Source organism: Urocampus carinirostris, chromosome 3 (genome assembly GCF_059441175.1).
Source record: "Urocampus carinirostris isolate Australia breed hairy pipefish chromosome 3, RoL_Ucar_1.0, whole genome shotgun sequence".
NCBI lineage: Eukaryota > Metazoa > Chordata > Actinopteri > Syngnathiformes > Syngnathidae > Urocampus > Urocampus carinirostris.
The window spans coordinates 36,472,625-36,500,084 of record NC_142351.1 but is presented as its reverse complement, the minus strand read 5'-3'; the positions used below and the strand labels follow the sequence as shown (position 1 = coordinate 36,500,084).

At 38.8% G+C, this 27,460-nt stretch overlaps 2 protein-coding genes across 2 annotated transcripts in view; one reads left to right on the top strand and one right to left on the bottom strand.

The window, feature by feature from the left end:
- The first annotated feature begins 741 nt into the window (after positions 1 to 741).
- Positions 742 to 12,722, top strand: slc2a5 (solute carrier family 2 member 5). The gene is made up of 12 exons (XM_088331644.1): positions 742 to 832; positions 914 to 1,012; positions 1,091 to 1,251; positions 3,116 to 3,240; positions 3,313 to 3,465; positions 7,093 to 7,218; positions 7,279 to 7,466; positions 7,667 to 7,777; positions 7,866 to 7,967; positions 9,337 to 9,412; positions 9,517 to 9,644; positions 10,897 to 12,722. The coding sequence occupies exons 1-12, from the start codon at positions 794 to 796 to the stop codon at positions 11,119 to 11,121; spliced, it is 1,533 nt and encodes a 510-aa protein (XP_088187770.1). The 5' UTR covers positions 742 to 793; the 3' UTR covers positions 11,122 to 12,722.
- ca6 (carbonic anhydrase 6) overlaps positions 11,383 to 27,460 on the bottom strand; it is a 16,500-nt gene continuing 422 nt past the window's right edge. The window contains exons 2-10 of the mRNA XM_088331643.1: positions 25,158 to 25,337; positions 23,534 to 23,682; positions 22,257 to 22,352; positions 19,766 to 19,832; positions 19,363 to 19,520; positions 17,312 to 17,438; positions 17,132 to 17,215; positions 16,993 to 17,025; positions 11,383 to 14,171 (exon numbers count right to left, since the gene is read on the bottom strand). Of these exons, the coding sequence (XP_088187769.1) occupies positions 13,528 to 14,171; positions 16,993 to 17,025; positions 17,132 to 17,215; positions 17,312 to 17,438; positions 19,363 to 19,520; positions 19,766 to 19,832; positions 22,257 to 22,352; positions 23,534 to 23,682; positions 25,158 to 25,337 (1,538 nt within the window). The 3' untranslated portion in view covers positions 11,383 to 13,527. The remainder of the gene's footprint in view (positions 14,172 to 16,992; positions 17,026 to 17,131; positions 17,216 to 17,311; positions 17,439 to 19,362; positions 19,521 to 19,765; positions 19,833 to 22,256; positions 22,353 to 23,533; positions 23,683 to 25,157; positions 25,338 to 27,460) is intronic.

Here is a 27,460-nt window from a genome sequence, read left to right as displayed (position 1 = left end):
AAACTTTTGCACATTTTTAGAACATCACGCAGCTTGAACAGATGGTTGACAAGCAATCCTTCACTTTGTACTTTTCCTTTGATTTACCATTTAAGCCCTCTTTAAAGGAGCGCAACCAAGTAAAGTGTGGCTGGGATGTGCTCTATTTGGCAGTGTAGCACGAAAGGTGTGAAAGTAAGAAGTGACCTGCTTCAAGTAGAGTCCAAATGCCAACCCAACCCCCAAGAAAGATGAAAAACAAAAAGTTTAGCGAGCTTAAGACATTTCCGTACCTGCGCACGCATCTTGGACGAGCACACTAATGAGGCAATGATGACACAAGCCAGGAGATGGCGAGAGTGAGTAAAAAATTGAAGCACTTTTACAGCACCTTTATTGTGTAACGCTAGAAAAAGAATTTACCTCCTCAATTTACTGTGTCAAAGACAAACCAATGCATTCTATTAAAAAATATTATTAATTTAATCATTTTTGTATGAAATAAGTTACTGTTTTATCATATGACATTACCAATTTAATATTCAATGAAGGAAATATTGAACTGTGAAATTGACTTATATTAAATGTTTCATTACTCTATTTTTGTAATGGCGGTCACTCGATTATTGCACAACAATTTATGAAACTAAAAAAACTATGTAAGCACCGTCAGCAACATGAAAGCAATAAACGAATACAGTAGTAGTTTTTGTTGCTTTGATGACACGGTCAAAGGGCAGATAGAGGCAGGAGTGCTCTTTACCAAAGTGCATTTTATCTTGTGTTTTGCATCTGCCAGGCACAGACAACAGCAATGGACGCTAAGGAATGTGAAAATCCCAAGAAGAGCGGGGTGAGTATCACACATCCTGTTAATTCCCAGTACTAAATGCTGTAATCAATTGGAAATATACTAAACTCTTTTCATTATTAGAGATTAACCATGATCTTGGCACTAGCCACGCTTATATCTGCGTTTGGCTCATCCTTCCAGTACGGATACAACGTAGCTGTCATCAACTCTCCGGCACCTGTAAACGTCAAATAAACACTTGCAAAGTGTGTGTCTTTGGTGGTGATGCAATTCTGTTTTGTTTTGTTCCCTCTTCAGTTCATGCAACACTTTTACAACGTCACCTTCTTCAGACGTTATGCTGCACCCATGGGAGACGACCTGCTGACTCTGTTGTGGTCACTGAGCGTGTCTATGTACCCTCTAGGAGGTTTCTTTGGCTCTCTCTTGGTGGCCCCACTGGTCAATAAACTGGGAAGGTACAATAACTTTAAGATGTAATGAGATACTGTAGCAGGGGTAGCAAAACTACTGCCCGTCCAGAGGATACAGACTTGAGGTGCCGTTGCTGTCATGCACTTTCTGGACAAATTTCAACATGTTACCTAGTGTTCTATTTTATTGATGTTTACTATGTTTCTATACTGTGACCCAATGCTAAATCTATTCCACCGTGCTCATCCTGGTAGGGGTATTACCACTTGTGAGGCCCCTTCTCAAGGTTTATTTTTTCCTCACGCTTAGGTTTTGAGTTTTTCCTTGCCCGCATGTTGGTTTAAGATCAGGCGATGGTGTCATTGTAATCCTGTGCAGTCCTTTGAGACATTTTTGTGATTAAGGGCTATACAAATAAATGTGACTTGACTTGACTTGACTAGAAGCATAAGAAAAGAATGAGCTGATACATGTCAAACAATGACCTGCAGTTTTCAATATGTCCACTGGATGTCAACAAAGCCACACGCCACTCGAAACCTTCCACTGTAGCTGTATATGCTGAGAACATTTAAGGAAATGCCCATCCTGTTGATAATCTATTTAAGTCAAGTCAAGTCATGCTTATTTGTATAGGTCTTTATCACAAGTAGTCTGAAAAGGCTGCACAGACCACAGACTATTACAGACTACAGACTATTATTACCCTGATCTATAACCGCATGAGGGCAAGAAAAACTCAAAACCTTAGCATGAAGAAATGAAGAAACCTTGAGAAGGGACCACACATGAGGTAATTCCCCTCCCAGTATGACCAGGCTGCAATGGATGTTGCAAGGGCATCCACAAACAATACACAGATAGCCTCAACATGAAATAAAGGTAATTTATAAGCTATGTTTGTTTTAAGCCTCAATTTAAACAGTTCCACTCAGGTTGAAGATCGAATCTCAGATGGCAGAAAATGCTCTCGAGCCTGCGGATCTCTTCCTGGTTCTTGGGATAACTAGTAGACCATCATTTTACGAGCAAAGGCTCTGAGCAGGAATATAGGGAGAAATTAAAAGAGGGGGGAAGTCCATGCATAATTTTGCATAACACCATCAGAACCTTAAAGTTACATCTGAACCTGACAGGGAGACAATGCAGGTTAGCTAAAATCTGGGTAAGGTGATCAAACTTTTTTGTCTTAGTTAAAAGCCTTGCTGTAGCATTTTGTACCGGCTGCAGGTAAATGGTCTGAATTTTATATAGCGCATTTCAAGTCAATGGACTTCCCAAAGCGCTTTACAATGTGCTTCACACTTACCCATTCACACACACTCACACACCAATAGCGGCCGTGCAGCCATGCAAGGCGCCAACCTGCTTATTGGGGGCATTAGGGAATCAGTGTCTTGACCAATGCAGGCTCTTCTATTTAGAATACATTTATATATTGCCCAATGAATTTTTAAATGTGAATGATCAAATTTAGTGTTTAAAATGGGAGATATATCTTTGCTATTACTCTTAATCAATGTGTTTATTTGTAAATTAATATATATAATTGTATATTTTGAGTCTTTTAAAACTACTTGGATGATATGATTCCTTTATAAGGAAAAAGACAATGAAACAAAACGTGTGCAGGTACAAAAAATGCCCCCCCAAAAAAATGGAGTGGCTTATGTCATCTATTATCCCCATGTATTGCCGAGGTATCAGACATAAGACTCTCTATTGACATTTACAGAAAAATAGATACATCAATTTGCTAGTTTTTTTTCTATGACCCTGCCACATTGATATCTTTCAAACCAATGCGGCCGGTGACTCAAAAAGTTTGCCCACCCCTGCGGTAAAGGTTTTGCCAAACATCCCATCAACAAGGTTAACACTGCTAACAGCATTTGTGGTTCCTAATAGAAGGGGCACGCTTCTTTTCAACACCATCTTCTCCATTGTCCCCGCATTGATGATGGGACTGAGCGAGCTGGCCAAGTCATATGAGATCATTATTGTGGCAAGGTTTATAGTGGGAATCTGTGCAGGTGATATATTCATTAAGCCCAAAAGAAATAAGACATTTGCAAGCATTATGAGTGTTGTGTCCTTTTCCGCAGGTCTTTCATCCAACGTGGTGCCCATGTATCTGGGTGAACTTGCTCCCAAAAACCTGAGAGGAGCCATTGGGATTGTACCTCAACTGTTCATCACCATTGGCATCCTTAGTGCCCAAGTGCTGGGAATCAGAAACATACTGGGCCACAGCACAGGTTTGCACTTATCTTATTGCACAAACATTGCTTCAATTCTTAGCCTGTTTATTTTGACAATGTGTACAGTATATACACAGACTATAATGTTAATACCGTAAAAATATAAGCCGCGACTTTTCCCCCAAGTTTTTAACCCCGCGGTTTATGCAATTATGCATTTTTTTAACACCCACCACAGGCGCCCGAGCAATAAAGGTAAGAGCAAGACTCGTGGAATATATCTGTCGAGGAAGACGTAAGTTTAATGTAACTTCTCACTTTGTGCATGAATAAAACTAGCATGAACAGACCCTCACCATGAAAGGGGAGCGCTGACTACAATATTGGGAATTATTTTACAAGTAATCAGAAATAATGTGGCAAAACAAACGGATTACAAGAAGCAACATCCAATGAAGCAGAAATTCCTATTTATTCTTGGTATTATCGTGTGTTTTGGAGTACATTATTTCCACGGTTGGATTCTATGGATTGTCCTCAATGTAACAAAGCCATTTTTGCGGAAATTCATCGAAGTTGAAGTCTGCCAGTGGACGTATTGGTGAGTTACCTCTGCTTTATAGTTTTCGGGTATCTTATTTCAGACTTCTCTAAATACAGACGCTGCCCTACTTACGAACGAGATTCCGAACGATCGTTCGTAAGTTGAAATTGTTCGTAAGTTACTTCAGTGCTATAGTTTGTATGGAATGTATGTGTAGGGTTTATATAAGTATTTTTAAGGCTTGAATAAAAAACCTGTATTGTTTTGTACTAAATAAATAGTAGATGATCTGCATTTATATAGCGCTTTTCAAGTCAATGAAGACCCAAAGCGCTTTACAATGTGCTTCACACTTACCCATTCACACACACACACACACTCACACACCAATGGGGAGTCAGCCATGTAAGGTGCCTACCTGCCTATTGGGGGCATTAGGGATGCAGTGTCTTGCCCAAGGACACTTCGACATATAACACGGAGGAGCCGGGAATATGCTCTATCAAGATAAATAAAGTTGAGTTTAACTTACTTTTGGAAAATGGGCTTCTAGAGTAGACAAAAAAAGCGATCCAACCATTATTTCAACCGCATCAAGCTTTCTTATTCCACTTCCATTTATAAAGAAACGACTCGCCTCTTCTTTACACTTTACACCAACAATATTAAATGGGTGCACAAGATATTAAACAATAAAAACGTCAAAGTTCTTAGCGCACTGGAGATACAGTACAGTATGTTTACACACAAACTAGGATGAGGAAGCGGATTTCTTCTTCGGGGTGGATGCACACATTCCAAAATCTAACTTACAGCAATGTCCGGATATTTTTCGAAATCCCCCGAAAAATGATCGTATCTACCGTTTTTCGTAAGTTGAATGGTCATAAGTAAGGGGTGTGTCCGTAGTATATTTTATAATGGTCATCATGTCTTAAATCCAAAGAGTTTGACCTTTGCAATGATTATGTGGAATAACATATGTCAGCCCCGGTGACCCTACTGAGGATAAATGGTGCAGATAATGGATGGATGGACATATTTCAGCTACGGGTGACATAGTACAGACACGTGTTCGTTTATCAAAAGTATGGCGGCCCACGGGTGGGCAATCGGAACGTAAAGGGGTTAAGGTACCTTCTGAGTACCATCTTTCTTTGTAAATATCTCCTGTTTCAGTGTTGGCGAGTGCTTATAGTCAGATGTGGCTTATGTACAAATGTTTCATCTGTTAAAAGTGTAATAGGTGCCGCTTATAATTAGGTGCGCCTTATGGTCCGATTTTTACGGTTATTGATTAATTGTATTTGTCAGTAGCGGAACAAGGTACGATTTTAATACTGATCTGGCGTTTATTTGCGACTAGTGAGGCTAGCATTAGCATTTACAGAAGCATAAACATTCACTATGTTTATAAGCAGATAATAGTAGGTAGGTAGTACGACTGAGATCTGAAGTCAGAATTTTTGGGCAATCTGAATAAATCGTCTACGCGACTAGTGACTAACAAACAACACGTTATACAGTACACGGTGTTTGCGAGCAGTCTGATCGAAGGGTCGGATACTGAGCAACATCATGCAATTAGATATAATTTCAGCACTTAACTTTTGACGTTAAATTAAAGATTATTTTATTTAGCCTACTCGCTACAATCAAGTTCTGTGCTAGTTCCCTTTACTCCAAAAGTGTGCTCTATGACTGCGTCCCTTGTGTTTGCAATCTGTGCTCCTACATGGCTTGCTAGAAGCATGGACTTATAGTTCATATGTATGGATACAACTGTAGTATACTTGAGTGGGGACAGAAAATAATTTTGGACATGATCTGGAGGAAGAAACTAAAACAAATTATGAAGTTTAGCGAGCTAGCATGGGTTAACGTATATCGTTGGTCTGTGTACTACAAGTGCAAAATTCTTTATGGCACCAACAAAGAAAAAAATATCCAGCATTGAAAATTGCACTTGCACAGTTATACGCACACACTATGCAAATGAAAATAGACGCCTGAGCAATCTGAAAATTAAAGGACTAGCCCATCCATTTCAATGACTACTCACTGCCGAACTAAGACCATAATCAAATTTTTGTGTGCATTTACATGGCTTTAAGATATTCGGAACACCGATAATAGTTTAATTTCAGTTAGAGTGGCAAGGTGCATTTAAGAGCAGTTGGTTGATTAATTCTCAGACTTAAAAAGTCCAACAATGCATCAAACCAATAATGGCAAATATTGTAACAAAATAGGCAACGTAGGCTATTTATGTCATGATTACTGATTCAGGGCACCTGCGACTGCCCCGTTGGCGCCAACAGCCACGGGACCTAATTGGCTGTTGGACTCTTTTTAAACTCCTGTCTTCCGAAAGGAATCCGTCAGAACGTCTGCGAACCTATGCTCTCAGCTAGGCAAGCTTTTGTACTCTCCGACATTATCCTGCCCTGTTTTCCTGCCTGTTACCTGTTGCCGACCTTTTTCTGGACCCGTTTCTGCTTTTGCTCCTCCGTCCCGGACAACGACCAGTTTTGCCCTTTTTCCTGCCTGATACCTGTTGCCGACCTCTTTTCTGGACCCGTTTCTGTTTTGCCCCCCGGTCCTGGCCATCGACCTGTTTTCTCGCTGTCAACGACTACCCCCTCGACACGGAAGTGCCGCTTCAGCGTTCCTGCCATCTGCTACCCGTGACCGACAATCATCGGATCGTGGATGCAAGCACTGCTCTCTTTCTTAATAAGAGCTGAGTAAAACGAACGCTATTGGGTGCTGTCTCCGTTCCTGGCTTGTGACAATTTATGTTGACATGAATGAAAAATTTTGGGTGAGAAATTGCAGTTCATTTGTTTTTCTTATAATTGATGGTTTGTCTACCCAATGTAAAATGTAATGAAATTATTAAAAATGATAGAAATTAGGAGAAAGAAATAAAGGATTTTTTTCTACCTGTTTACTCATGTGATTAACTACAAGTCCAAGGTCATTGATTGCAATTAAACTTAAACAGCATTACTTTATTTCCATATTGATGCAGACAATTGTCAATAATACTGATTCCTTTTACACATGTCATACGTATACATGTATATGTTAAAATATAGATTGTGAATCATAGCGCACCTGGTTGTTTTCTTGTTTAGGCTGGACCCTCCTTCTGGGCATTACTGGCATTCCCGCTGTGATGGAGCTTGTGCTGCTGTCGTTCTTCCCCGAGAGCCCGAGATACACGCTCATTCAGAAAGGCGACGAGAATGCGGCGAAGAAAGGTAATTTTCGAACGTGAAGTTAGTTGGACCTGACAAAAGTTTAGGCCCCGTTGTTCTCAGCGTTGCAGAGACTACGTGGCAAGGACGACGTGAGTCGAGAGATTTCCGAGATGCATCTGGAAGACCAGTCGGAGAAGGCAGAAGGTCGCTTGTCTGTGCTGTCCCTTCTCTTGCAGCGCTCCCTTCGCTGGCAGATGATCTCCATCGTCATCATGAACATGGGACAACAGCTTTCAGGAGTGAACGCGGTGAGATGTTTGGTCATATGAATGATTACAAGCAGGTTTACATAGTTACATAGTTTACATGGCTTGTTTAAGTCTATATTGCACCATATGCACTAAAGTTGTTACTTATTAGTATTGTTGGCATTGCCAACACAGAATTCTCAGTCTTACTCAATTGTTCTTTCAATGTGGGGGCTCACTTTTTCCCGCTATTTCCCCAGATCTACTATTATGCAGACAGTATATACGCCACTGCAGGGGTGGCGGAGAACGACATCCAGTACGTAACAGTGGGAACGGGTGCTGTTAACGTCTTGATGACAGTAGCGGCTGTAGGTACTCCAATTTGAGCCTAGTTCTGGAATTAAATTACTGTATTCTTAAAGAAAATTATTACTTATTGGGAGTTTGTGATGCCAGGTATTCATTGTGGAAGTTTCGGGACGACGTCTCTTGCTTCTCTTTGGGTTCGGGATTTGCTGTGGTGCATGTGTCCTTCTCACAGTGGCGCTTGCCTTTCAGGTTGGAAAGTCAGAAAGAATTCCTTTGCAGTGACATGCAGTCAGGTGAGGTAAGTGAGGCTGTCCCTTACCTGTCGTCATTGAAATACGAAATTAAAAATATAGTAAAAATCTTACAGTTATAGTTCTTTCTCATTTGACTATTTGGATTTTGAGATTTTCTTTTACAAAATCACTAAATGTTTACGTATTATTGGTAATATTAATACAATTAGTATATAACGTGTTACTGTGCTGAGTGTCTGCAGATACAGAGTGAGGCACGCAATTCTCTTGCCTCATGGCAGAGGGCGATGGTGAAACCGAGGATTCTTATCAGACCCAAACTATTGACAGTTCCTATTACGTAACCTTTGTTCGGGCAACTGGAATAAGGCAGCCATTATGGATGGGCATAAGTTGACCTCATTATTATTTCGATTAACGTTCAAAATATAGTGATCATAGGTATAGTTTGGCTCTTTCAACGTTCCAGGCAAAGTTATGACCACAAATGTTCACTAATGTACAAGCAAGTCACATATGTGCTACAAAAAAGCGTGTGGTTTAGGGGTTAAACAAAAGCAATCCATGGGACTCGTCTCAGCTGGCGAACTGCGCACCGTTATCGGCAGACGATTTAGCTGCCCGGGCCATCCCACTGCGTTCAATCGGAGCCTATCTCTGCCCTCCACTTACCGGATAAGAGTGCACCCTTTTCGTTCAAGCTTTTAGGGACATTCTGGGCTTTTTTTGGACCTCATTTTGGCTGGGAAAGGGTGAAATATTTTTGCTTCGGTTTTGTGGCGCACACCCACTTTTCACGAAGGGCGCGTTGCAGGTAAGGTTCTCGCCACAGTACTTAGAAATAAACAGCAAAGTTAAAAAAACAACGCCTTATTCATTCCTCTTTCATTTAATCATCAAACAAAATTAGTGTTGAACTGTGACAACATCAGACTGTGTCTTGTGGACCCATCCAATATGGCCGACTATTTACCTCTGGAGATGCTTGTGACATCACGCAAAAACTATCAGTAGGATTAGTTTTAGCGCGCTAACACCAAGTCAAGCCATTCATAATTATTTTTCCCTATTACAACGATGTTTTTCATATTGAAGGATTACTTATCCATTGATGATTTTCTATAAAAGGAGTAGAATTTATTTATAAGTTCAGGTAAGACAATAAAAGGTAATTTTCTAAATTGGATGTTCATTAATTTGTAAATCTGACTGCGCTTTACTAGACACCAATCCCACTGCATGTCACTGCTACTTTGCTGTCCTCAAGTGATCATTGTCAGTACTACGCCTAAAGTATTGTGTTGGATTCGAATTCATTTGGATCTCTGGTCCCTTATATGAAGGCCTCTTGTGTTATTTCACAGGAAAATGTGACATGGATGCCCTACATCAGCATCGCATGCGTCATTGTCTACATCAGCGGCCATGCGATTGGACCCAGTGAGTGTGAACATTCAATAGCATCCGTATCACTTGACAGACATCCAAACTATAACTTGAAGGAACGATCGACCGTCTGGTTTAAATTGTTCCTCACTCGGCAGGTCCCATCCCTTACGTTGTGACAACTGAGATGTTCCGGCAGTCAGCCAGGCCGGCTGCCTTCATGGTGGCGGGCTCTGTTCACTGGCTCTCCAATTTCACAGTTGGCCTGCTATTTCCTTTTATGGAGGTCAGTTGCTGGTAATAAGTCATGTCAAGTCATGTTTATTTGTATTGTCCTTAATCACAAGGAGTCTCAAAGGGCTGCACAGATCACAGACTACTGGAAACTATAGACTATTGTTATACCATCCCCTTATCCAAAACCTACATGAGGGCAAGGAAAGACTCAAAAACCTCAGCATGAGGAAACCTGGAGAAAGGGATGCACATGAGGTGATCCCCCTTCCAGGATGACCAGGCTGCAATGGATGTTGCATTAACAAACAGCAAATTTGAAATAAAATATAAAATAATTTAAGTATAATATAAAATATCAAGGATGACCTGGTTGCAATGGAAGTAGCATTAACAAATAATACACAGATATTGTCAACATGGAATATAGGTCATTCATAAGCTATAGAATACAAGTGTGTTTTAAGCTTAGATTTAAACGGTTGCACCGAAGTTGCAGATCAAATCTCAGAGAGCAGAGCATTCCACAGCACCGGGGCCCGAATAAAGTCCATGCATGGTTTTGTAAGTCTGACTAGTTGTGTGATAGGGGTCAGAAAAATATACACACGTTTAGGTTTTTACGAATTACTTTAATTTGTTTATTCATTTAGACAAATGTATTGAAGTAGCAGATGGAGTCATTCATGATCATTATTTACCAAGCACAGCTGTTTGTAGAGTTCTGTATGAAAGTGGATGGAGGTTTCATTGTATGTAAGGTTTCACTAAAACAATGACATCTCTAAATCGTTACTTTTAAATTATTATTAGTGCCCCTTTTCAAGTCATTTATTGATCATGTACCCCAATGCAAGAAACAAAGCTCTAAAGTATAGTATTAAGTAAACCATTGCTTTAAAATTCGCAGCTTCAGTGCATCGCGGGTTGAAAATTATTCTCAAATCCATTATCCCCGATTGCATATTTCTGCTAGCGAGAACCGGCAGAGCACATTTTTGTCAAGCCTGGCGGCTCATTTTTGCTGTTCCGTCCACCAAAAATAAACTGCACTGGTTGCAACTGCGACAGATTTTTTTTAAAAGCCTAACTAAATAAAACAGCAATTTAGATATATTGCATGGAAAAAAAACAAAAAATGTTTTTAATGAATGTATTAAAAATCAAACACAATACCGTAGACTGAGTTCAAAGGTTGAAATGTATTGTCTGTGTATCGCTTGTTCTCATATCATATCTTTTCTATTTCCTTTTTTTTGTATTTTAATGAATGGTTTTCTGCTCTCCCCTCTCTCTCCCTTCAGAAAGGCCTGGGCGCTTACAGTTTTGTCATTTTTTCCTTCATTTGTCTGGCCACGCTGATTTACATCTGGCTGGTGGTCCCCGAGACCAAGAGCAAGACCTTCCTGGAGATATGCCAGATGTTTGCAGAGAGGAACAAAGTGGAAATCAAGCTGGGCCATGGCGACGTGCCACCAAAAGAGAACAAAGAAACCTTGCAGGATGAAGAAAGGGTCACAGCCTTTTGAAGGTACCAAGAGGTCTTTCAGACAAGAGGAAGTTCTCACTTTGGGAGATCAGGGCTTTGTATGACACTGCATATTCCCTTGGTTGTGGTTTCAAAGGGAGAAACAACCACAAATGTGAAGCAGGTTCCACAGGCTAAACACGACATCCTGATCATGAGTTAAGCAGAAAAAAAAATCTACTGTTTTTAGCCATCTAAAAAAGAAAAGGCTGAAATTAACATTAAAAACTTTTGCAGAAAACAACAGCAAATACAACCAGTGTTAGATGCTTAAAGCATGAATTAAATCACTTTATTCCAAATACAAACATGAAAATCACCGGTCTCCAAATGACCTGAATGAGTTAAGTAAAAAAAAAAAAAAATCTTTACAATAATGTATCACATATCCTCTAGTCTTTTCAGAATGATATTGCGCCCATGGAATATAGTTTAGGCCAAAACTCTAATCGTTTTAATCTATTTAAAGATAAAGCCATGTTGCTTGGAAAGGTTACCTCTTGTTCACTGAAAACAAGCCTCATGACACATGAGCATATGAAGAACAAAGGTGTGAGGCTTGACAGTTCTGTGATGTTCTTTCTAGCAAACCCTGACCTGTTTAACCTCGGAGAGCCGGACTCAACATATCATAAACAACATTTTGATTTTTTTATTGAGGTCCGACAATAAAGAAAATAACAGTCATGCCTCCCTGCTTTCATTACGCTGCTCACCCATCTCAGGCGTTTGTTTGTGTTACACATGCTTTGACTTGAGCCGGTTGGCATGAGTCCTAAGTGCCTGCTGTATGTGTTGTTATCTCTCTGTTGATGTATCTACAGTGAAGAAAATAAGTATTTGAGCACCTGCTATTTTGCTATTTCTCTTACTTAGAAATTATGGAGGGGTTTGACGTTTTCATCGTCGGTGCATGTCCACTGTGAGAAGAATACACTAAAAAGAAAAATACAGGAATCACAATAAATGATTTTTTTTAACGATTTATTTGTGTGATACAGCTGCAAATAAGTATTTGAACACAAAATTTGGTACAGTAGCCTTTCTTTGCTTTTACAGAGGTCAAACGTTTACTGGAGTCTTTCCACTCCGATTGAGATTGACCGTCATGTTTAGCTTCTTCTAATTTCTAATGGTTGCTCCAACAGTGGACCTTTTTTCACCAAGCTGCTTGGCAATTGCTCCGTAGCCCTTTCCAGCCTTGTGGAGGTGTACAATTTTGTCTCTGGTGTCTTTGGACAGCTCTTTGGTCTTCGCCATGTTACAAGTTAAAGTCTCACTGATTGTATGGGGTGGACAGGTGTCTTTATGCAGCTAACGACCTCAAACAGGTGTATCTGATTTAGGATGATACATGGAGAGCAGGTGGACTTCTAATGGGCAGACTAACAGATATTTCATGGTCAGAATTCTAGATGATACACAGGTGGTCAAATACTTATTTGCAGCTGTATCACACAAATAAATCGTTAAATAAATCATGCATTGTGATTTCTGGATTTTTCTTTTTAGATTATCTCTCTCACAGTGGACATGCTCCTCCATGATTTTTAAGTGGGAGATAGCAAAATAGCAGGGTTTTCGAATACTTATTTTCTTCACTGTATTTCCTTTAAGTATATTATAACTAAGTGCTCATAGTGCCCACATTCATCTTAAGTGATCCCCTTCCAAGTCATGTTTTTAGCAAAACCTAACCACTTTTATTTGCTGGTGTTTTGTAATAGATAGAGCTAGCGCTTAAATCCAGTTTAATTACAAATAAACTGCTAGCAAAAGAAGGTACAGTATGTCAAAAAGAAAACCTCAAATTTGTGATCATCTTTTTTTGTCGGGGTGCAGACATTTGTATAAATGAAAATAAATGTCACTTTTCAAATTTGAAACAGTTCATTTGCATCTTAAGTTGTGGGGCTAAAAAATACGGCCCACAAATGGCCCCTGGCTCGTTATATGGTCTCCTGGAACTAATCGAATAATCAAATTAATAATCAACTATCACAATATAATTAAGATACCTTTTGAAGTAGAATTTCATACAATCATTCATATTTCAGCTTCTCACCATTTCATAAAATTCTTATACTTCTGTAAATAATAAAACTTGTCAGGCACTTTTTGTTTGCTAAATTATTTAACATATTTGCGCCAGACCAGTGACTAAATAATAATAAATGTATACTTCCTACTGTGATTAAAACAAACGGACCGCAGAGCTTGAACTGAAAACTTTTGTACTTTTTCAAATTCATAGCTTAATCAGCAGACTGCTTATCATATTGATTAAATATTGAAATAATTGATGATTTTGGTATATTTATGCACACTCCTTATTTGGTAAATTTTTTAAATTTGAGGGACATGTTTTACCTTTTGTTTGCGGTTGAGGTATTTGCCTACATTATTTTCAATGTTTCAAGGAGCATCTGTACTGAGTGTCCAGCTGCACTCCTCCATATATGTTGAGTTTGCTGCTCCCCCAGCCAAAGACATTTCCCTGTGCAGTGCCGACCCCCTCACACGGCATTTGGTCGCGAATATTCGCAGTGGTCAGCACGTAGTCCCACACATTGACGTCGGTCATCCTTCCAGCAAAGGAGTTGCTGTTGGAGATACCCAGCAATCCGTCTTGATCGTTGCCTAAGATAAACACCCCGTCCGGGTGGATCGTGTAACCGCTTTTGAGATAGCGTCGCTCCCCCACCATGCCGTTGATCCACAGCTCCACCCCGCCTGTGCGGGACGTCCAGGTAACGCAGTAGTTGACCCAGCCGTGGGACTCGACATTGTACGGCAAGTTGACAAACTCGTTGCCGATCCAGAGGCCGACCTCCTTGCCTTCTCTGTCGTTGCTGATGGAGATCATCAGCTCGTTGTGGATGCTGCCGCTAGCGTAGGAGAGGATGTTGTGCGTCCCGACCGCTATGGGCAAGATGTGCATGCAGACAGTGAAGGAGTCGAGATCCATCGGGTGGGCAAGGTCGGCCTTAGTGTAGCTGCCCAAATTCTCCTGCTGGAAATTCAGCACCAGAGGGAACAAAGCTTGACGTTCTAAAGGAAAAAGAGACACAATTGTTAAGTCACTTTGACATCACTGCTTTATCATTGATAGGTGTCTTTGGTCTGTGTTCAGATTTTGAGTGGCTTTCGAAAAATTGCAACTGCTGTCTTTTTTTGGTTTCAATAATATGCTTCTATTCTTTTCATAAGAGTGGTGAATAAAGGTAATTCATTTCTACTATTTTCTGTGAGCATGTGCGCACGTGTTTGTATGCCATAAAATTCAACACAAATAAATCGTCTTTACAAAAAAAAGTTACGGACGTGTCCACTGGTTTGAACGCCGGTTGTTATATTACGGTAATGGGATAAAAATGAAGCAATGAATCCACCTGTTCTACCCATTTAAACAGGCAGCCATATTGGTGCTAGGTCGCCGCATAAAATGACATCACAGTTGCTTAGGGCCATTAGACAAAGAACAGCAAATAGCAAAATGGCAGCGTAACGAGATGGATAAAACCGGTTCAGGAGATATTGCTTCTACTAAATATAAATCAAAATGCCTAACAACATATTTGGGTTGCCTTCTCTTACAACGACATAACTTTTTGTTCCATTCATTTATTTCAAAACAGTTAACATTTCGTGGTTTTCGCTATTTCGCTGATTTTCATCGTGCATTCTGATTGACTAGAAAGTTGTCCCGTGCCCCTTTTCTGCTTGTGTTTGCCTATGTATCAATAACGTTGGGGTCTAAGTTATACATGTACGTAAAACAGATTCAGATTTACTTTATTGTCATTCGTGTACACGTGTATACAGAACGAAATGTCGATACATCTGACCCGCACAGTTTCTTTGAACGTCAGCCAGGATAGATAAGATTAACCACGGCTTCGTCCGAATTTTAGCGCAGCAGTTCGTCATCTCGCGGTTCGATGCCACTTCCAGTTGTTAAATGGTCCAGTTTATTTTATTTTATTCAGGAACCGACGATTCGTACGTCTCTATACTAACAAAAGCACCAAAAAGCAGAGGAAGATGCTTTCTAACGCCGACAACGTTCAAATCAAATCAAATTAATTTGTAAGGCACTTTTCAGGCAAAAAATGCCACTCGAAGTGATGTATAAAACATTTAGCATACAAGAAGACAGTAAAATCCTCACTAATATATATTTTTTGCACTTTTCGACATGCTAGAAGCATTTTTACGCCACATTTTTGTTTTTCAATAATGTCAACATGATGGCGACAAAATGCATCCATCCATCTGCAGTGCTTATCCTTAGTCCGGCTGCGGGGGTGCTGGAGCCCATCCCCAACTATCCTAGGGCAGTGATCAGGGCACACCCTGAACTGCATGTTTTCCGAATGTGGGAGGAAACCGGAGTGCCCGGCGAAAACCCACGCAAGCACGGGGAGAACATGCAAACTCTGCACAGACTTCATGGATTTGAACCCATGAACTCAGAACTGTGCCCGCCCGCCGTAAAAATACAATCCAAAGTAAAAAAGTGGATTCATGGTAGTGCAATATAGCACCAAGATTATTTTCTAAATTATAGTTTGACAGTAAATAAGTTATTTGCAAAAAGGTTTTTAAAGTATATTACTTTTATTTGTTAAACAAAAGCTTGAGCCTGTAATTAAGGATTGTTCTTCGGTTTCAATGTATTATACACTGGTTGGTTGGATCCCTTAACCACTAGGGTCGTAGGGGCACCATTTCCTGCGGTGTGTCTTGGGCAAGTACAGCCTGGTGACCCCCATCCCTTTCTAGGCCAAAACATGTTTCCACCCGGTCTTGATCTATAAATACATTTTTCTACTTTGCGGATTATAATGGGTCCTTTTTCAAATGAAAAACCCGCCAAAAACTAACAATTACTGTACTGTTTATATACAGACGCTGCCCTACTTATGAACGAGACGATTGTTCATAAGTTGAATTTGTTCGTAAGTTGCTTCAGTGCTATATTTTGTATGTTTAAGGTTTGTTTAAGTATGTTTAAGGCTTGTATAAGTAACCTGTATTGTTTTTTTTACTAATAAATAAACATTTCATAAAATTATATGCTCTATAAAGGTAAATAAAGTTGAGTTTAACTTACTTTTGGAAGATGCGCTTCAACAGTTAGGTGACTTCCTCCTCCGTGATAGAAAGCGGCCGAAAAAAAAGCAATCCAACCACTTTCTCAACCGCATTAAGCTTTCTTATTCCACTTTTATTTAAAAAAAAAAATGGCTCGCCTCTTCTTTACACTTTACACCAACCATATTGAATAGATGCACGAGGTATTAAACAATAAAAATGTCAAAGTTCCTAGCGCACTGGAGATATGGTATAGTATGTTTAAATACGGACTAGGAAGAGGAAGCGGATTTCTTCTTCGTGGTGGATGCTGAGTGACCTCTCACAGCGCCACCACACGTTGTATTGGCGAAAAGAAGCACTACAGTAATGTCCTGTACTCAGCAAAAACGTGCAAACAATACAAAATCTAACTTATAGTAATGTCCGGATATTTTTAGACACCCCGAAAAAATGATCAGATGTACCGTTTTTTTTAAGTTGAATGGTCGTAAGTAGGGGAGCGTCTGCAATTGTAGTTCTAGCTTTATACGATTCAAAATGTGCCAGATCCTGAAAGAGAAAAGTTTTGCCGCCATCTTTCTGCTACGGATATCCGAAAGAAAATAACATACAGTATTAGTCAAGTGTAATTAGCTTTTAGTGGTAGTTGCAGCTCGAACCCCCAAATTCGTAATAATTGGTGGTAGGCTAGCAAAGTGAGGTTCCTGTTGACCACTGTATCTTAAAAAAATTATAATAAACTGTAATTTTGACGCGCAACAATTGAGCTTACCGTGTTTGCTTGGCTTCGAATCACGTTGTCCACCTAAACACATCATACAACAGAAAAATCAAGTCAGGTGATGTTTATTTGTAAGAGGTAAAAAGCGAAGTGCAATTGGGACTTATTCTACAATTAAAACTGTAAACACCAGAATATGCCTTCTTTCCAAGAGACGTTATCAGGCCTTCGATTTTCAGGAGCTTGGATTCTATTTCGTCTTGCCGGCAGAACGCTGGAAAAGGGAACAGACTCGGCTATAACTTGTCCCTCATTGATTCTTTTTTGTTATTGGCGTAGTCTTCAAGTATACGGTCCGTGAAATACGCACATCCTTTGCCAAGCCGAGGAAGAAAAGACGACTCCACCACTCGGTCATTGAGAGGCTGAGCGATGCGGTAGTCGTTCCACAGCGTCTTGTTGTCGATGTCCATCAGCGTACTCTCCAGCTTTCTTATCTAGATTTCAAATCATTAAATGAAACAAAATCAAATACCCTGTTTTCCGAAGTATAAGTCGCAGTTACTTTCAAAGTTTGGCCGTGTGAAATTATTAAGACATTATTATATGTGTTAATAATCTATCTTATTTCTATCTTATTGCCTTAACTCATCTTGAGTTAAACTTGTATTTTTATCGTCTATGTATACATATATATATATAGTTTCTCGGTTTTATTACGCTAGCAACTGTGTGGACAGCAAAGTAAGATTTTAATTGTGCAGGGAATCGTGGCTCTTTACTATGCATATGACAATAAACACTTTGAATTGAATTGAATTTATGAATCTTGAATATCATTTCACACTTTATTTTACCACTTAACCGCAAAAAGGCGCTCTAAGCCTGTCTTGATCATTTCAACATTGCCAGGAGTTGCCAAGAGCTGAACAAAAATGGCACCAAAAAGAAAATCATATTCTGCGGATAACGAGCTGCAAATAGTGAAATAAACAGCAGAAATTGGTAATCGAGTAGCAGAAAGAAAGTTTGGAGTTGGCTAGAATTTTGTAAGGGACTGGTGAAAAGCAGGGGTGATGATAAGTCTGACGTAAGCGTTGTGGGGGACTTGTTTCAAAGTGACACAGAGGATGAAGATTTCATTGGATTTTGTCATTTAGAGTGAAACTGAGTTTTGTAAGCAGGTTCTTCACACTAGAGTTATCTGAATAACTATTAATGTGTTTCATGGTTCCTGACATTACCAGGTATGTCATTTACCAGTGGTCCCAAACTCACGGGCCCCAGGATAATAATTTGAAACCCCCCACTTAATATGAAAGTTAAAGGGGCAGTGTGGATTATTTTCCCACTAGATGTCGCTGTATTGTCATTCCACCGAAAACGAGTGCTAAAATCACAACAGAAGACAAAATACGGAGACTCAAATTGACCGAAATGCACCTTATTACTTTTGAAAAGAAGAGAACTAAGAAAATGAAAAATAAATTATTGGAAATGAAAAAAGAGAAAAATGAAAGGACAAAAAAGAAAAAATGAAGAAAAAAGAGAAAAATAAATAAAATGAAAATAAAAAAGATAGAAAATTGCATTTTTTTCCCGTTTTTGTCCTTTTTATCTTAAATTCCTTTCTTTTCTTTATTTCCCTTTGAATGTATTTTTCACCATTTTCCTTTTTTTGTTTTTTCCCCCTAATTTTCTTTTGTCTCCATTTTCCCTTTTTGCTTCTTTTACTCATTTCTTCTGTACTATTTTTATTCCTGTTTAAAATAAAAAATACCCTTTTTTGTCTTTCTTTTAGAAAGGTTGGGTAAAAATTGGAAGAAAAGGGGTGTTTTTTGCTCACTTTCAGTCTCTGTAGTTTGTAGTCTTCCTTGGACTCATTTTTTGTTGAACTACACATAACAGCAACCTCTTGTGGACAAATAGAAAGGACAGTCCCTTTAGGAGCAGCAGAATATTTTTATCAGTGCTGATTTTGTGGAAAACCCCATTTGGACAACCCTCACCCGGATCCTAGTTTCAGCGGCCCTAACTCAATTAAGTTTGAGACCCCTGCCGTACACATATTCAGCCTGTTGTTCTCTATTTTATTTTCATTTTAAATTTCTTTTCAAGATGACATGTATGTTTTTGGTGTTGGGTTTTATCAAATACATTTCTCCTAAAACTGCGACTTATATGTTTTTCCTTTTGAATTATGCGCTTTTTTGGCCGGTGCCATTTATAATTCTGAGTGATTTAAAGTTTGAAAATACAGTATATAATGAAGACGCCCGAGGCACTCTTATAGATCTTTTATTGACGCTTTATAAGATTTGAAAAAATGCATTCAAAATGTCTGAATAACAACATACAGAGGTTGAACGGATCATTTCCATAAAGTGAACTTGCACTATCATTACTCCAAATTAAGATTACCTGATTATGTGAAAGAGTGATTGGTGTGTCGAACACGGTCCAGAGGATGCTCTCGTAGCAGGGCGGTGTGGTGAGGGAGCCCTGATATCTGAAGAAATGGTTGAGGTTCTCAGGCAGCATGGAACGAACGTCAAGGCTCGAAATGTTCATGGATTGACCTGCCATGAATTTGAATTAAAATCTTATATGGCACTCCAGGATAAACACATACTAACGATTTGAAAGAGAAAAAAGAATGTATAAAGTAATGTAAGGAAAGATAGGCAAAATGAGTTACAAGTGAGTGCTTAGAGACCGGACAAAATTTTCAAGACTTGCAATTACAATTGACTGAGACGGAAACTATTCAGGACACGAGGGACACAAAAGTGTCTTGTATGCCCAAAAGATTACTGACACTGACCTGCATACTTGATTTTGGCAAGGTTGTTGATGAAGTCACTGTAGTAGGTGTTCTCAAAATGCCCATCCTGAAGATACCACATAAAAAAATCTAGAATGATCAGTGATTTAATTTTGGTTAGTATTTTCTTTCGTGTTCCTTGTCATGGTCACAGCTCAGGTCATTTGCTTATGTGGGACAGGAAGGTTCCTAAACCAAGATGGTAAAAATAACAATATAAATCAGGAATACAAAGAAATTCCTCAATTTACTGTTATCACAATACCAAAATGTTACATCTGGTAAAACCACAATGTCAAATTATATTTGTCGTTGTAATTTAATATAAATTAGGAACGTATCACTGCATTCAGCATTTTTTAACATCTGCATCAAATAATAACTGAGCCACTAGATGGCAGGAAACTGTCATATCGCTCAGCCTGTTTATGTATTTGTCACTGCTGTCTTTATAAAGTCAAGTCATGTTTATGTGTGTAGCCCTTAATCACAAACAGTCTCTAAGGCCTGCACAGACCAGAGACTATTGCAAATTACAGACTATTATTACACCATCCCCTGATCTAAAACCGACATGAGGGCAAGGAAAAACTAAAAAACCTCAGCATGAGGAAAATGGGGAAACCTTGAGAAGGGACCACACATGAGGTAATACCCCTTCCATGATGACCAGACTGCATAGACTGTATAGTATAAAATAAAAAGGATGACAAGGTTGCACTGGATGTAGCATTGACAAACAATACACAGATAATCACGAGGAAATATAGGTCATTCATAAGCTATAGAATAAAAGTGTGTTTTAAGCCTAGGATTAAACAGTTCCACTGAGGTTGCAGATCGAATCTCAGAGGGCAGAGCATTCCGCAGCACCGGGGCCCGGATGGAGAACGATCTCGAACCATGTCAGCTCCGTCTCCGTGAGCCTTATGTTATGTCAAATAAGTACTGTACAAAAAAATGCAGATTTATGATGATGCATTTATATAGCACTTTTCAAGTCACTCAGGACCTCCCAAGGTGATTTACAATGTTCTTCACACTTACAATTTCACACACACACCCAGACACCAATAGCGGCGTTAACACGTACTACAAAACCTATAGTATAAAAATACTACAAAAAATATACTTTGGAAATACTACAATAACACAACTGCAGATATGATTAAAACACTCCCAAATAAAACTAAAGTAGTATATAAAACTACTACAGGAACACTACAAAAACCTAATGGTAACTGCAATTATTAAGGGGAGCAATTGGCTGAGAATGACAGGTATGGCCTTGGTTAGATTGTACAGTATTCAGTAGTAATACATCCGTATGAAAAACATTTTCATTGTCACGAAGTGAAATTGTTTCAGCATTTGTAAAATAAATGATGGATTTTTTCACCACTAGATGGTGCAAATGAATACATCCCGTCTCATTACTCTACTGACGCTAATGGAATAAAACAAAAGCATAAAATGCTTCTGGATGAGGTTGTGATACTGACAACAAGTGCGCCGAAGCTAATATGCAGAGGTGCGATGCTAAAGCTGAAGACAGCTAGCTAGCAATTGTTTTTCACTTGGCAGGTCAGCTAGCAGCCAAGCGGGTCCTAATGTAGCCCGCTAGGCTCTGGTTTTTGGTAATGCTTGTTATCTGAATGAAAAATACGCAGCTAGTTTTTTCGCTTCCGTTTGCCGTCTCCTTTTCAGCCGTATGTTACCGCTTGTAATAATAAAATGGCGGTAACAGTGTGGGGAAATGCTGAGGCTAACTCCCAAGACAATAGCTAAGGTAACACCTAGCCTGCATCGGCCAGTTTGGGTGTGATGTTTCATGTATTTTTGCTTTTTATTCAAATCAAAATTGTTATTTTATTTAACATTAAGAGGCATTATATAAAACACAAAGTCTCTTTAAGAAATTTCCCACAAAATAGTGAAAATCTTATATGTATTGTGATGCCAATCATAGTATAATCTGAGAGTATTCGAAAAACATGCTAATTCCTTATAGAAAGGCCACTGTGATTCCGATGTTGTTTGCTAGTACCATGCTATCGATCCTTAATCCAAAAAAGAGAGGAAATCAGTGTATTGTAGTATGACTACCGTAGCATTGAACTGTGTTGTATTGGCCTGCCTTGTTTGTAAATTACCAGTTCTGAATAGCGGTTTTCCTACATTAACAGTGACCTTTTGGACACAAGAGTGGAGATTGGTTCTATTCAAAGCACACACGCTGGTCCTCTTTCTCACACCGGGCCACTTGGAGTTCACAAAGGATGATAAAAGTTGTGTTCCCATAGGAAAAGACTCTGTGTCTTTTTTTGTGGGTGATAGTCTCTCTTGAACTACTTGAAAGCTTATTTTCGATTAATCTTTTCACGTCTGAGATGTTGGTTTATGAATTCCAGACATAAAGAAAATGGCAGGACGATGACTGAAGACGTGGGGAAATTCAGGGGGTGAGTCAAAGAAGCAAAATCATACGTACATCGTAGAAAAAGGCGAGTACAGCCAGCCCGTCTGGTTTATCGACGGCTTCTTTAAAGCTCTTGTACTTGTCGGAATTGTAATGGACGACATGGAGCTGAAAGAAAAAGATTAGCAGATGAAAAATTTGAGTTTGCTGTTTTAATTGGACTTTGGCAAAATTGACAATACTGCCACTGTAAAAAAGTTTTTCTTACCCTAGTGACAGAAAGATTTGCTAATTTTCATCTTTGGTCATCTTTTTTCATTTAGATACAGGGTTTTATCTTGATTCTATGATTACATAAAACAAAAGTAATGGGGCCGGCAGGCTGAACTAGCCCGAGACACACCACAGGAAGTGGTGCCCCGACGACCCATGCAATTAAGGGATCCCTGAAATCAACTAAATGATTTTATCTAGCAGATGGGAGATAATTTTGCTCATTTAAAAATGTATTTTCTACCAGGATTTGGAAATAAATGCTTCAACAGTCTGATAACTAGGACCATTTTAGTTTTTAAGTGGAATCGATCTTATTTTACTAGAAAACGAGTTAAATTATCTTAAAATTGGAAAACTTTTTTTGTGGTTGCAGTGTAATATACTTTCACAGTAAAAAAAAATCTTATTCTATTGGGAAAAAATCTAATTAGTATATGTTTTTTTCTTCTGTTAAAATATTTTGTCTGTTTTTGCACTTCCAAGAGAGAAAAAAAATCAATCTTAAAATATAAAATGCTATATTTCATCTAGCATATATTCTATCGATATTTAAAAGAAAATACCCCAAAAAATAGAACAACAATTTACCCTTTGCTAGATGAGATAATTCTGCTTGACTTAAGTATAAAGGTTCCTATTTTAATCCAAAATCAAGTTAAAACATCTCAAAATTGGAAAACTGTCACTCAAAAGTTAAATCGGAAGATTTGTTGCAGTTTGAAATTCCTTAAAATCTTCACTCTAATGGAATTTATCATTTCAAATATCACATTTAATGTAACTAATCATTTATTGCAAAAAAAAAAACTTTTCTTATGAATCCACCAAAAATATTGGACTAAATATCAAAATCATGAGCCAATTATTCAATCACAATGACATTTTCGAAAACAAACGAGAGGTATAAATGAAGTAGCAGAGCATACATTGGCCACTGTCATTTTGACACGTTGTTGTTTTTGCGCCCTGCAGGATGTTTTCGTTTCACATCACTGAGTTGTCGGCACTGAAGCGTGCTGCACAACGCAGATGTCCGCGCGGCGAGCTGCTTTGTAATTCTGGACTAGCTTTACCTCTGCCATGTAGCGGATGCCGTCGATGGTGTGCTCGGCTCCGCTGGCCTCCAGGTCCCAGCCGCCCCAGTGCAGATGCATTTGGACAGCTGTATACTTCCCAGGCATTCCCTTAGTGATTTTCATTGTGGGTTGAAGGTCAATTTGGACTGTTGACAACAATGATTCAAACGATTAGGAAACCTAATAAAGATGCAAAGTTCCTAAACTCGCTAAACTACATTGTTAACTTCTCAAAGGGAGAACAAAACACGTGATTTGATGATAATTTAAAAAGCATCTGCATTGTTTTCGTATATTTGTGCTTTTTATACACCAAAGCAGTTTCTTCAACCAGCATTCTGGGGCACACTATTGTGTGCTGTGAGACTTTGTGTAGTGTGCCACATGAAATTGCCCAATGTTGACTTTGCAACAAAAAAAGTGAACAATAGCTTAATATTGTTTTTTCATATTTATTTTTATATAGTAATTTTCTGCTTGTAAGGTCGTACTTTATCTTTAATAGCTTATTTTGTGTGATCGAGCTGTAAGATATGTTGCAAAAATATATTAAAATATAACAAATCTTGCATATCAATTTGCGGATTCCAAAATAAAAGAGAGATGTTCCACTGGGAGATAACTTTTGCTTTTTCAAGTATTGGTCTTGTTATTTTTCTGGAAAAAATATCGAGTAAAACTTGAAAAACAGGTTGAAAATACAGCAAAATCCAAATTTACTGCAAAATGGATAACTTATCCGCAGTGACCAAAAACCAAAAATGAGGAGAAAAACCATACAGACGCTGCCCGACCTACGAACGAGTTAGGTTCCAGACGACCGTTCGTAAGTTGAATTTGTTCGTAAGTTGCTTCAGTGCTATATATTGTATGGAATATATGTTTATGGTTTATATAATTATGTTTAAGGCTTGTTTAAGTAAGCTGTATTGTTTTGTACTAAAAATAAACATTTAATAGAATAATATGCTCTATAAAGATAAAGTTGAGTTTTACTTACTTTTGGGAGATGCTTTAAAAGAAGTCCTCCTTCATGTTAAATAGTGGCAAAAAAAAAAGCGTTGCAACCATTTTCTCAAGCGCATCAAGCATTCTTATTCCACTTTCGTTTCAAAAGAAATGGCTCACCTCTTCCTTTCACTTTACACCAACCATGTTAAATGTGTGCACGAGATATTAACCAATAAAAATGCCAAAGTTCTTAGCGCGCTGGAAATACAGTATAGAATGTTTACAAATGAACTAGGAAGAGGAAGCAGATTTATTCTTCAGTGTTGATGCTGGGTGACCTCTTACAGCGTCACGCGGCGAAAAAAAGCACTATAGTACTGTCCTCTACTTGAAAAAAGGTGCACACAATCCAAAATCTAACTTACAGTAATGTTCGGATATTTTTCGACATCCCGAAAAAAAATGATCGTATCTGCCGGAATCCACAAGTCGAATGCACGAAAGTCGGGGAGCGCCTGTACTGTCAATTTAGGCCACATGCTAATTAAAGCTTTAAAAAAGGGAAACTGGTGTAGGGAATTACATCTTAAACATTTTAGGTATATTGTGTGCCTTGAATTTTTCAATGAAAAGGGCTGGGGATCACTGCAGTAAAGTATTACTAACTTACCAGAGTGTCCATTGTTGGACATAAGAAAAGTTCCTTTTTGAGCATCATATCCGGTAAGCTCCAGCTGCAATATGTCCGGGTTGTGTCTCACGTTGCGCCTTTGTATGTTGATTGGTGACTGTTTTTTACCCCCACATGCCGGGTACTTTGTTGGCCAATGCATCTGGTCCAAAGCTCCCTCTGTGTGTATAGTAAATGTTAGGCAAAAACAGATAATTCAATGTTACATTCTGTACATTTGATCAGTGATTAAATTTCAGGTAAAATAATTCATTAATTTCGACAAATAAATACAAAGCCTATAACAATAATCACATACATACATTATTTTCCTTGCATTAAGTAGCTACTGATGTATTTCTAAACATGATGTTGTGTACAGTATTTTAAAATGTATCTTTGGAAAGTTTGGCTGGATTACACTCCTCTCTAGTGGCCGATATGTGTACTCCAGGAGGAGCAGCACAACACTTTTAGGACAACAGTGAAACAGTTAATTTTTGTTTTATTCAATTATACTTGGCAGCTTGGCAGCGCAGTGGTTAGCACGTGTGCAGCACAGTTCTGAGGTCATGAGATCGAACCTTCCTGTGAGGAGTTTGCATGTTCTCCCCGTGATTGCGTGTGTTTCCTCCCACATTCCAAAAACATCCATGTCAGGTTAATTGGCCGGTCCAAATTGTCCCTTGGTATGAATGAGCGAGTGAATTGTCTGCTTCTGTGTGCCCTGCGACTGGCTGGCAACCAGTTCAGGGTGTCCCCTGCCCACTGCCCGAAGATAGCTGGGATGGGCTCCAGCACCCCCGTGACCCTATCAAGGATAAGCGGTGCAGATAATGGATGGATGGATGGATTCAATGATACTTTTGCAAAATGGATTTTCAAAATAAATATATCTTATAATATTTTTGTTTTACAATTCACTAATCAAGAAGCTATTTTCATGCAAGATCAATGAACAATGCATATCGATTGCTTTATGGAAGGGTATAGACCAGCGGTCTCAAACGTGGTGCCTGAGGCCACTCTGTCGGCCCCTAAGAACACCTGAGTAGCTCACAGTTCTAAAAATAGCTCACCATTGTGATTTTCTAGGACATTTAATTTATAGCTGGCATGATATTCTGTGGTTGACTGATCTTATTTTAACCCTACTTCTAATAATTACAACCTAGTAATAATATATGTAGAGTATTCAACGTTTGGTCAGAATCCTGTTTTGAAATGCCAGAAAATGATCAAACAATGTCAAAACATGTGAGGTGAATATTGTGTTTTAAGTCAATCACATAGATATGTTATCTGACTGATACTGACAACGGAAAGCAGCCTCCCACCTCTTACTAAAGAAGTGTGACTTTTTTCCCCTCCCTCTCTACGTAAGGGAAATAATCCAAGTCACAGGGTAAACAAGTTGTTTGTTAGAATAATGTATTTACCTCCCATATTCGCTACACATAATACTAATTAAGGTTGAAGACATAACATAGTGGTTTCCCTTAACCACTAGGGTCGTAGGAGCACCATTTTCTGCGGTGTGTCTTGGGCAAGTACAGCCTGATGGCGCCCATCCTTCTCCAGGCCAACAAAAGTCACATGTATATATCAAACGGGTAGCCCTTCACGCTAATCTGTAACAAAAAGTAGCTCTCATCTTCAAAAGGGTTGGTGACCACAGGTATAGACGGAACATAAACTTATATAGGCAAAGCTTGGCTGCAAGTATTTTTCCCCATTTGTTCTGCTTCACTATTACCTACACATGTCGTTTGTTATGTTTGGCAACGGCGGGATACATATTATGTCCACGTCATACGGTTTACATAATCACTAGGCCCTAGTGACTAGGGGGTACATTTTTCCTAGAAAACTTGGCTATTTTACAGAAAAAATAGTACAGGTCAAATAATAAGATAAATGTATATTTTTTTAGATCAAATATTAAGAAAGAGAGAAGTGTTACGAGGCTAAGTGAAACATATACAGTGTTCTGTTACAAAGTTGAGCAATATCATTTGAACATAAGTCAAACCATCTTGTATTGATATCAAAATAAAGATATCAAGAGAAGAAAATAGCAACACGGAGAGAAAAGCTCGTTTTGTAATGAGACAATTATTCTTTATTGGGAAGGAGTGTTGTAAAACGTTTATCGTGAGTCCATAAATGAAGTAGTGCAGGTGTGCGTAATGTAAAATCCCATGTTAATGTGACCAAGATGTTATTTATTTTTTGGAAATGGATAACTTCTTGACGTAATTATCAGACGCAGCATGACTGTACTGTACACTTTGCAAGATGAT

Coding starts and splice junctions, on each gene's coding strand:
- slc2a5 (XM_088331644.1), top strand. CDS start 794: ATGGACGCTAAGGAATGTGAAAATCCCAAGAAGAGCGGG. Junction 833..913: donor AAAATCCCAAGAAGAGCGGG/GTGAGTATCACA, acceptor TTTCATTATTAG/AGATTAACCATGATCTTGGC. Junction 9,413..9,516: donor CGGCCATGCGATTGGACCCA/GTGAGTGTGAAC, acceptor CTCACTCGGCAG/GTCCCATCCCTTACGTTGTG.